General features: G+C 37.4%; 2 protein-coding genes across 2 annotated transcripts in view; one reads left to right on the forward strand and one right to left on the reverse strand.

Annotated features, from left to right (window-relative positions):
- Positions 1–4,004, reverse strand: part of LOC137281949 (nucleoside diphosphate kinase homolog 7-like) — a 15,266-nt gene extending 11,262 nt beyond the window's left edge. The window contains exon 1 of the mRNA XM_067813683.1: positions 3,835–4,004. Coding sequence (XP_067669784.1) covers positions 3,835–3,837 — 3 coding nt within the window. The 5' untranslated portion in view covers positions 3,838–4,004. The remainder of the gene's footprint in view (positions 1–3,834) is intronic.
- A 13-nt stretch (positions 4,005–4,017) lies between these two features.
- On the forward strand, positions 4,018–10,149 carry LOC137281950 (golgin-45-like). The gene is made up of 7 exons (XM_067813684.1): positions 4,018–4,038; positions 6,497–7,042; positions 7,387–7,463; positions 7,866–7,988; positions 8,588–8,716; positions 9,073–9,292; positions 9,958–10,149. Exons 2-7 carry the CDS (start codon positions 6,512–6,514, stop codon positions 10,117–10,119), a joined length of 1,242 nt encoding a protein of 413 aa, XP_067669785.1. The 5' UTR covers positions 4,018–4,038; positions 6,497–6,511; the 3' UTR covers positions 10,120–10,149.
- The last annotated feature ends 1,227 nt before the right edge of the window (positions 10,150–11,376 follow it).

Consider the following 11,376-nt stretch of genomic DNA (forward strand, 5'->3'; position numbering starts at 1 on the left):
CAAATGCTTCCAGATCTTTAACGGAAGACTGCTCAGTCCTTGGCATTTTGTTATTCAAGGATGACTGTTCTTCATGTTTCTTGTTTCATGATGGTTTAGGCTATTAAACACTAAATAATTGGAGTATATCACCATCAGACACTTCAGCAAACAGAAACAATCCTTGAAAGTTCATTAGACCCATTTCATATTGTGACATTGCTCCTAAACCCAGGAAAAGACAATAAGGTAGAATAATATATATTTACAGAATATGAAGCATGTTTACTTTCACCAGAGACAATATAACTTCTTATATGTATATGGTTTCTTTTTTATCAAATGATAACATTTTCCGATAAATTTACATGTACTGTTACTTCAACAACATAAATGACATTATTTGTCATGTGCGATTCAAAATAATTCAGCAAACAAAGTGGTACTGCTGAAAACAAAAATAACTCATCACCCATTTGTATTTGATGTACATTTTGGCACGATATTATGAAGAAATAAAATACACAAAATAATTTGTAACATCTATCCATATATTTTATGGCATACATGTAGTTGTAATAAAAAATTGTGCAAAACTGTCAGCTTTCCACATTACTGAAAGACATTGATTAAAATTTGGTTATTTACACGTTGCAAATGCATTGACATATTTTAAGTGTCTTTGCCTTTGTCTATTTGAGAGAGAAAAATAATTGTCATATTATTAATATCATTTAACATATTAAAGTATATGAAAAGATTTAAAGTTGTCACCAGTTATGAAACATAAAGCATTGACAAATCTATCGTAATTATTCATCAAGAACGTTAATTCATTGCATAAAATTATGAATGTAATTCAACTTGTTCTAAAGTGAGACATATATAATTTTCCCAATCATGTAATATGAACGCAATTTTTATCAAATCATCTCCGATTTCATGTGAAACTATAACTGAAAATATATTTTTTGTTTATAAAACATGTATACTGCAGTTCTTACTACACTACATCGTCATAAAAAGAAAAGCATGAATGTTATTTTGAAACACAAATGCCACGCCCATATCCGCGCACCTGTTGTTGAGAATGATCTTTGTACACGTTTCTGTGTTGGACCATGTGAAAAAAACAATAAGCTGGGATCAACATGCATCACAATTATATCTTTGCTATCTTTATATTCAGTGGACAATAAAGTAATGTGCCTAACATGAACAAAAATTCAAATAAAAGATACTGAAAAACTTGCATCGGCAGTGTTGATCGACTACTGTTTCCGGGTCACGGGAGCATACAAGGTCAAACTGGTTCGGCTATGTGCAAATTATATAGTCAAAAATACACCAAGAAAATTCTATGAGCTCTGATTAATCACTTTAAACAGTTATTTGTGCTAAATTCTGCTAAAATCTCCAACTTTTCTGTTCATATTCAATAGCGAATGAATTTCATCAAGCAATCCCCGTCTGTGACATCACATCCGGTGACCTTTGCACTTAGTAGAAAACAAGTTAGATTTCACGATCTTAATATTCGTCCGTCTTTCGTTATACTAAACGGAAAATGATACATGGAACACTTGTAGAATGAGAAATTCTCCCTCTTTCACCAGGTCTTACACAGAAGAGTTCTGTAATCTTTCTTCTGACCAAAAAAGTTATATTTTATGTAGGAGTTCGACGAAGCGCGCCATGTTTGTTTTTTCGTATGCGTAACACGATTTAACACCGTCTTTTTGTGGGTTTGTGCAAAAATTAATGAACCATAACACTTGATATTTGCACTCATGAATGCTTATGAATCATGTATTTTATTCTGCTATTTTCATTACATGACACGTTTAAATAAACGTAATAGTGCCATTTCAGTAAGACCTGTCATGACATCGAATATATTATTTGTTTACGACGAACGTTTTCGATTATTTTTTTTCAGAATTATTTTTTAATTTGTCGTCGCGCTGATATTTGCCGATACAAATATACGAAATTAATGTCAGATACTTATGAAATATCAGTAGTAAGAATACTGAAATCGGTTTGCGATAATTGGACAATTTATACGGTTCCTAGTATAAAACGCATCCGGCTACCAATCGAGTAATTCAGGTAAATTCAGGAAAATTTACTCTATTTATGTTTGTCTTGTAATTAATATCTGTACGTTTGAAATTATCTGGATATTTTTTGATAATAATGTTTATTTTTGTATGTAGTATTAATGAGCTGAATATTTTTTCAGTTGTCCCTTCTTTAGTGACGCACTGAGAGTTTGAAATCACCCACCCTCTTATTAGCGCCTTATGCTGAAATTAATTCAGCAGGCTAAAGGTTAACACTACTTCAGATGCAAAATCAGTTGCCTGTATTACAAAAAATAGCAAGTGAAATTGAGCAAGATCAGACTTGTTTGATACTGACAGGTTATGTATAAAACTGTGAGGAAGCCACATGATCAAAACACTCTCTCGCAGTGCGAAGGTAAAAGTACGGCTCATGGTCGAAACCACATACAAAACACCCAGATGTGGCAAGCGGTTGCAGTTTTGCCAATATGAGGTCATCAACGCTATTTTTGTAGGAAACACAATATTAATGTGTGAAATAGATGAATATATATCTGTATCACTCAAGGTCAGCAGAATCAAAACTTAAAATGATATGAAGGCAAAAATTATGTTTTTGTCTTACATCATCAGAAACCCCTAACACCGGGATACAATGCAGTCTTTCCCTATTCACAATATAGAGGTCACCTGTTTGCCTGATTTCTGATAATGCATACTATCTGGATACAGTCTAAGTAAAGTTAGTCTCAGTGTATTTCTTTACGTTCCACTACTGAGTCTAACAAAACCTAGCAGAAGGTCGCGTCAGGTAACCTTTGAGTGACCAATGACCATCCAATCAAACTTGAGATGGTTAAATTGATTTAGCCAATCAGGCAACGTCTACTATTTAGGGATCAGATGGATTTGCAAAATATTCAGGTCACTGACACAGACCTCTCCACAAACAAAAATCTGCATATAACACAATTACTTGACATGCAGTATATACGTGTTGGGGTTTCTGTTGACATGGTTACCATTAGCTAATATTTCCGCAATAAGACATCCCTGAATATTGCCAAAACACCATTTTCAGTGACTGTTTACTCACCATTGTCATGGTTGTACGTATGCTGAGTGCATCACCCGGAAACGAGCGTACGCTAAATAGCATTCAGAATCGTTCGGGTACGAACTTTTAAAAATTTTAAAAGGTATGTGCGAATGTCCACTTTCGCGATTTGGAAAGCTGTGTTTTGATTGGTCAATCTCAAAGGTTACCTGACGATACCTCCCATATGGTTTTGTTTGACTCAGCAGTGGAGTGTAATGAAAAGTACTGAGGATAAGTTTACTTAGACTGTATCTGGGTAAAGTGAACCATATGTCGTTGTAATTTGGGTTAATTTCGAATGATGTAATACAACTTAAATTCTTTGTACCGTTGTGTCTCGTAGATATCCGAAATGACCAGCAGATCTTTCACTGTGCTGTCCATTAAGTTTTGTTCAGTGTCAACCACTGGCACTGTTCGCTGTTGCTAAACTGGTTACACGTTAGAGAAAATGCCTTTTGCATATACATAACTTCCAAAGAATATTTGTTATGATAACGAGCGTAAACAACCAGTGTGTGTCCCCGTGTGTAACAATGAATCTGATAGACATGTCTAGATCTAGTATCACGTCTCAACTGAAGTTGGAAATATTTACAAGTCGTTCAAGCCAAACAATAAATATCAGTCAGACTATAAAAAGGTAAGGGTTTGTTTAGTAATATTAAAATTCCACGTTCAACTTACCATAATTGTTCCGAATATCACCGTCAAAATACGTTGCAGACCGTCCTCAACTGTACGTTATCCCTTGAGATCACCGCTTTTTCTGTTGTTGTAGCAACACGTCGGGTCGTTGCCATTTGAAAGACGATACACGATTGGTTACTCTGGTGTAAAGGAAATCGTAATATCATATCCGGTGTGTAACTTCCGGGATTGTGGGGAAAGGTAAACTTAAATTCGTGTTTGTTGTGACAAAGCGTTCATATTCCCTGAGCGTTACCGAGAACATCGTTGTAGGATACAGGATTTGAAATTATTCTTGAATTAAAGAACTGTTCATTTAGGTGTTTTTTGGTTACCTTTCAGGCTTGAACAATGATTGAATGAACGGCATCTTGTGTAATCAGGCTCCGTACTTGTCATTATGAGGCTTCATTTTTAACTAAATAAATGCTAAATTGCCTATAAGGATACTCAAACACATTAGGGGATATGTTTTATCAATGTAGCTTGACGGCAGATACGAACATCAACACGTTGGGGAGAACCTGAATACGAGCTGTAATAGAACTAGCTATTGTAGTTCAGACGAGCCCTATCCTAGAGTTTAGGCCCACCGGTCAACACATACAAAGAAAAGACCCTTTAAGAACAACTTCACACACTGCAGTCACGTCATTACTCCACTCATCTGGAACTGACTTACCCATATTTGAATCTACTTGCAGTTACACCACAAACCCTAGCGTTTTTGATACATTGGCTGCTAAACTACCCAACTCAATCGGCATTGACAATTTTCAGACAAAACAATACTCCAGAAAACTGAAAATATATCCCGGTGTTAGGGGTTTTCAACGATGTAACACAAAAGTATAATTTTTATCTTTGATATCTTTTGAAGTTTTGATTTTGCTGACCTTGTGTGATAAAGACATATTCATCAATTTCACACAAAGATAACATGTGTTTCCTACAAAAATAGTGTTGATGACATCGTATCACTGCGAGAGAGTGTTTTGATCATGTGGTTTCCTGTTTTACACATAACCTGTCACTAGCAGATGACTCGCTATGTTTTGTTATGCAGGCCATTGATTTTGCATCTGAAGTGGTCGCCGAAATCACAAGAACATCAAATTCGGCTAGCTTTGGTATATCCCGCAATTTGGAGTCCCACCTCTTGAACAGCTTGAGTTTATGATTACATGACTTCCAGTTTGGAAATATTATTTGTGTATTTTTTTTCTCCACTAACACTTGAAAAATAGGCAATAAAACTATATAAGCCCAGTGTGGGACAGATTTATCCATTGCATGAGTTCTGGTTCTTTTTTGCATAATTATAAATAAATAGGGTATATCCACATGCTTTTATTGAATTTGTTAGTGGTTTTGGTAAATTGTTTGTGTATTTTGTCTTATGTTCATTACAGCTCTGCATATGTCCTTACCATGTGTCACATTCACTCATTCCATGCTAACCGATACCCTAGAATGGTTATCACCAAGTTCTTGCATTTTACTCACAAAGGAATCCCAAGGAAGCAATGTTCAACAAATTGAGTTAAGATAGTGCATATTCAAGGACAAGACATTCACATCATTGTTGTGAATGTAGTGAATGTGTTTTCATGAAATAAATCTGACTCAGTTTGAAGAAAAGTATATTATCAGTATAATATTTGGAGTTTCACAAACAAAGGGCTGCAGTACTTGCATAGGCAGGTAAACAGTCTGCTGCTTATCACTTTGTAAACGAGTGCTGATTTTTTGTAAAAGATCTCATTGTTCATAGTCAGGTATTGACTAATTGTAATTGTTCATCAGCTAAGCTCAGCTTCAGGTTTGCTAGACACAGGAACAATTCAATTTTCCATATGTCATTAATCAAAATCTGAAAGAGTGCATTCAGTAACGTATGTTATTACATAGCCTCAAAATAGGTTTTGAATTACTTGCATTATGGATATGTAGCTTTATCATGTTTAACTTGATTAAAATATTTAAATGGCTTGAGCAAGTACCCAATATACTGTCTCGTTGACGAGACTTTTAAGGTATGAACATACAACAATAAATCTGAAAGTGCATGAATTTGCATTTTATAAATCTCTAATTAATGTAATGTAACTGTTCCTGCTGATGGGTGTGCGGGTAACCAAGTGATTTTATGAGGTAAACGTGGTAATAGGGATGTTACTATGCACTAGTTTCATGAATTGATATGTAAGTCACGATACCCAAGTCACGATTTGATAGTATCACGATACCTATTTTCGCAGCATTATTGTGGAAATTTAGTCATATTTTGAACATCAGTATTTCTTATTTTATAATTGTCCTTTAAAAGATCAACATTTTTTTTCTCAGAGATTAAGATGTTTTTATTTCCCATCTTTGTGTATGAAAAATAATCCTTTATCATTCTCATATCAGAAACAATCATGATACAACTGCAAAATGTAAACAATTCAAAAACATATTTAACCAATACTTTCCAAAACTAAATACTGATACAGTTTTGAATGTTATCAATACTTGTATTGTCTCAGAAAAAGAATCAGTGTATAGTGGTTTCCCTGCATGGTAACATTGTAATGGTGGACAATAAGAATAGACTAGGATTATTATCAAATGCCACACTTTCAGTATGTTCATTTTCCAGTCATATTTGTTCCAGAAATTCAACAGAAACATGCAAGCAGCCCCAAAGAAAAAATCTCCACAAGAAACTGTGTTGTTGAGACATCCACGACCCAAGTATGATTTCCAAGGGAAAAAACTTGTCAAGAAAACAAATAAACAAATAAGTTCAGAAGCAGATCAGATCACCTCCAAAGCACCTCCCATGCAGACTATACTAACTAAGCCAAATGAGTTATCTCACAACCAACAGCAAGTACAGCATTTCGCTGAACATGACTTTAGAACTAAGAGTGCTGGTATTGTCAGGCCAGTACCTGCAGTGAGTGCAGCCACTCGAGCACCTGCGGCTCAGACCACAATCCAGACTATTCAACTTCCACAAAAACCAATACAGGTGATAGCCCCTGTGACAGCCTGTACTCCACTGTCCAAGGAGACCCAGGTCACGGTGCCAAGCCCCTCCTCAACAATCCTCCAACTAGAACAAGAGCTAGGAGTGATCAGGCCCAGCAAGGATGAACACGATAGACTAAAGCAGGAGAACGAGCAGTTGAAACAGGATCTAGATGTTCAGCACAAGGTTTGGACATCATTTTATTGGTATCATGACAGCATGCTGCTTTTGCAAGTTTTGCTACTGAAGATTGTTGAACTTCTTGTGAAAGGAGGATAAAGTAAGATCTAATTTAATGAACAAGTCCTGATTGGGCCAACTGTTGCAAATGTTATTGTCACAGCCTGTGTGTAAGGAAATGTTGAGTCAATATATATGATCATGTATCCACACATTGCTTCCAACAGTCAGGATGATATTGACATGATTGAACGTGTTTCTTGTTGTTGATGATATTAGTAGTTTTCAGAATGTTCAGTATTGTGAACTGTGTGCAGTATAAACAGCAAACAAACATGTGTTTGTTCCAGGTGAATACAGAGCTGAAGAAGTTGTTGATTGCTTCTGTTGGAGAGGATCTGGAGAGACGTGTTGAGCGACTGGCTCGGTAAGCGCAACATGCATACGGAAATGTTGCCCTGTGATGCAGATAAAGCCCATCTAAATTCATACATTTACTAATGAAGGAAAAAATATTACATTAATCATTGTTAATGATATTCCAGTTACACAGTATGGAAACAGTAGATGACAGTGACATGCAAATCAGCAGTCGCCTAAAACAGCATGTTAAACTGAATTGTGTTTCACAACTGTTCTCCCACTGTTCATGTCCACTGTTGGTTGAACATGTTTAGAAATACCCAGCAGGCTTGAACTCTTGGAGATAAATGAGTTGGAGTATGAGTTCCACAGACAGGTATCAATACACAAAGCAGATGATCGTGTCAGAGAAAACGATAGTGTTTAACTTTTAACAGAGTGTTTAACAGGTTTTCCTGGTATGTAGGGACAAGGCGGAGTTGTCGATGGAGGTCGGGGGTTACACCAAGAAGGTGACGGAGGACTACGAGAATCTGGACAAGATCTCCATCCAGGCTGACATGTGGCGCACCAAGTTCCTTGCCAGCAGGTTTGTTACCATGGTTATAGGGTACTACTGTCCGATGTAGGAAGTTGTGGGGAAGTTCACCGACCCTTTCAGAGGAGTCAGTGGAAAATGTCTGGTGATTGGATCATTCCCATCTAGTCATTTTTGCTGATGTGCAATAGTTGTAATAATTAATGATTAATGTAATTTGTAAGAATTCAGCACACCTAGATGAGCTGCACTTTGTAAGCTAGGAGGAAGTGGGTCAGATGATGAGCAAAATGTGTCCTGTCTGAATCAACAATGATTTCTCTTCACTCTGATGACCTTGACTTCTACCTGGCTTAAATCAGGGGTGGAAATAACTCATTGCCCGACATCCCAATCCAGCGATCTGTATCTCACGCTATACCAGTGCCCTGTTAAATTACCAGTGTTAATTATGCTCTTTTTATTAAAAAATCAACAAGAAAATTGGCAGGTATAGTGGAAGAATTATGAGGGCAAGTGTTTTTCATGTGCCACTGAATACACTTGCAATTTTGAAGTTATTTCTGCTATGAGATAACATCAGTTATCATCGTGGTAGTGGAGGATGTTGGATGTGTTGGATGTAGTCTGTGTTGATCACATGTTGCCAGAGTGATGATTGACGAGCTGGCCAGTGCCCGAGCGTTCTACTCACTTCAATACCAGGAGTCCCAGGATGCACTGCAACAGTTGCTCACAGAGAGACATGAGCTGCGTGCAAATTTACTGGAAACCATGAAGTGAGTTACCTCCCTTGTATACTGTATTGTTGTTTAACACTGTACCAGATAACTTGAGTCAACTGATATAAATAGTTGTCCAAAGCTGGTAGCAAGATCCATAAACTAAGGGAGACAATGAGCCACTTTTCTCAGGAGAAGAGATCCTGTAGAGCCAGAGCTGGCTTTCAACAGTAAATCAAGGTGCAACACTTGAAAAGAAGAGTTTTACTGCTATTGGATTTTTGAAAGTTTCAATTTCAATTTGTACACAAGCTCCAAGCTGAATATGGATGGGAGATTTGTTTGTTGTATTTTTGAAACTCCAAGACATGTTGTGTAGTGATGCTGTTAACTTCACTCACTAATCATCACAGGTGTCTTCAGCAAGTGAAAGGGGCCTTTGATCCACTGAATGCTCACAAGTCGACAAATCTGCCATCAACAAATGTCATTGACTTGGCTCGAATGTCCCAACAGTTATCTGAAGCAATCCGGTACCGCCTCCTCCCCGGCAAGCTCAATCTCCAGACCACCATCAACATTGAGGACCAACTGGACAACTCCATGACCCAGGCTGAGAGCTTCGCCCACCAGGTGAGCGTTGATACTGTCTTCCTAGGGACTATGGCATGGGTTCGATACCTGGCATGTGAGGCCCATTTCTGGTGTCGCACACCATGATATTGCTGGAATATTGCTAACAGCAGATTAACACCATACTCACTCACTCACTCAGTCAGTCCCTCCTAGAGACATGTTTAGTCTTCCGGATCATATATTTCATTTGTCGAGCGACCCGTGTAGATACGGGGTAGAATAGGTCTTCAGCAACCTTTTGTCGTCATAAGGGGCGGTCAGACTCGCTGACTTGGTTGGCACATGTCATCAGTTCCCAATTGTGCAAAACAATGCTCATGCTATTGGTGACTAGATTGTCTGGTCCAGAACTGATTATTTACCGTCATGAAAATTATATTAATTAGTGTAGTAGACAGTATTGCTGACAACCTGAGTTGCAACTCAAACCAAGGGAAGTAACTCCAGTTGGACATGGATGTAATCCCAGCTTATCAACATACATCAGTACAAATTGAGTTTTCTTAAGAATTATTTGTGTTACATTAGACCAACTGCAACTATTTATATTATTAATCATTATGCTGATTATTTCAAGTGATATCATACAGTTGTTAAGGTAAACAGTTGCAGTATATCAATAGTTATTTATGATGCCATCTGTGCTTCCATGTCTGTTTCAGCTGGTTGCAAGACAGACGAAACTGGATCCTGTACACAAGTCTGTATCAGGGAACCTGTTCGGCCCCGGGTCACGTGTCGAGAGGTTCCACCCTGATGCTCGCTATGACAACTTGACTGTCAATTGTTGTGCCCACTGCAAGGGGGAAATCAGCGTACTGTAGACAGAGATGAAGCAACAGAGAAGAGAAAAAGGAGAGAAAACAACAAATGTGTCATAAACATGTAGCAAGAGAAAAAACATCACAAGATTGTCAAACATTTTTATTTCATATCAAATAATATGAACTTAGATACAAGTGTTCCTCTAAATGGTAATGTCCCCACTCACATATTGTTGTATTTCGATGTGCTAATTATGCAGCATTCTTGAACACATGGAAGAAGGTCAACATGCTCAAAGAGATTTTGGAACATTCGTTGCCATGACAAGACAGACTCATCAAAGTGAAGTACTTTTCTAGAATGGCAGTTTTTTATCAGTTTCTGAAGTTGAGCACTTTCCTCGCTATTCAGTCTGTATCATATATTGGCTCACATCAGAAATTATATTTATGCTCAGCCATAACTGGTACCCAAGCATTAATCCTAAACAAGGCGAATGTCCTTTACAATATCACTTGTTTTTCTCTAACTCAGTAACTGAGTTTGAAATGTTCCTTAGAGCATGTTGGCCAGAAATTACAGGATGTGTTCAGAAATGTAGTTTATTTGTTACCGGTAATGGGATATGAAACAGATCTGTAGCACATGATTTTCTTATATATTTATAAGTAACTGTGGTAACTGATGCTTTATGAAACATGTGCAATTTGGCTTTCATCTTTGATGTATATTATTCAGTGAAACCATGTTAACTTTAACTCTGTGTAAATCAGTATTTTGCTGAAGACACAGTAAGCTTCTTAAAAGATTGAGTGCTTTGCATCCTGCCCCGGTGACACAGGTTGGTGCTCTGAATATTAACCAATTTTACAGCCAAGTAAACAACTATCAAGCAGCTCTTTTCTGCCCTTAGGTCAGAACCCCATTTGTTTCAAACTGTTAATAACTTATAGACTACCTGTCTACTCCGAAGTATCTTGGTTTGTTTAGACAGAGTCTCCGGTTTGTTATGCGGGGCATACAGACAAGGCAAACAATAGGTGAAGACTTTGCTGATGAGGTGACTGGTCACATGACTTGACATTTTCTTCCTGTGTACCCAACCCAGGTTGCGTATGTACAGGGGAGGTAACTCCTCCTTGTCTATGCGAGTAACTGCCGGGATTAGTGTTAGTGTAGTCAGTCAGTGATGGGTTACTACTTGAGAGTTCACATCTTTTGTATGTTGGTATCTTCTGTACTTCCCAACCTGCAAGCAAAGCAAAAAAACCTGTGGTTCACTTGCGCACTTTAATCCATTAAATAGAAAATATGAT

The sequence above is a fragment of the Haliotis asinina genome, chromosome 4, assembly GCF_037392515.1.
Source record: "Haliotis asinina isolate JCU_RB_2024 chromosome 4, JCU_Hal_asi_v2, whole genome shotgun sequence".
NCBI lineage: Eukaryota > Metazoa > Mollusca > Gastropoda > Lepetellida > Haliotidae > Haliotis > Haliotis asinina.

What these genes read in the sequence shown, in the direction of transcription:
- LOC137281950 (XM_067813684.1), top strand. Translation starts at nt 6,512, where the DNA reads ATGCAAGCAGCCCCAAAGAAAAAATCTCCACAAGAAACTGTGTTGTTG. An exon ending in CGTGTTGAGCGACTGGCTCG is followed by an intron (nt 7,464 to 7,865) that starts GTAAGCGCAACA and finishes CCTGGTATGTAG; the next exon opens with GGACAAGGCGGAGTTGTCGA. An exon ending in CTGAGAGCTTCGCCCACCAG is followed by an intron (nt 9,293 to 9,957) that starts GTGAGCGTTGAT and finishes TGTCTGTTTCAG; the next exon opens with CTGGTTGCAAGACAGACGAA.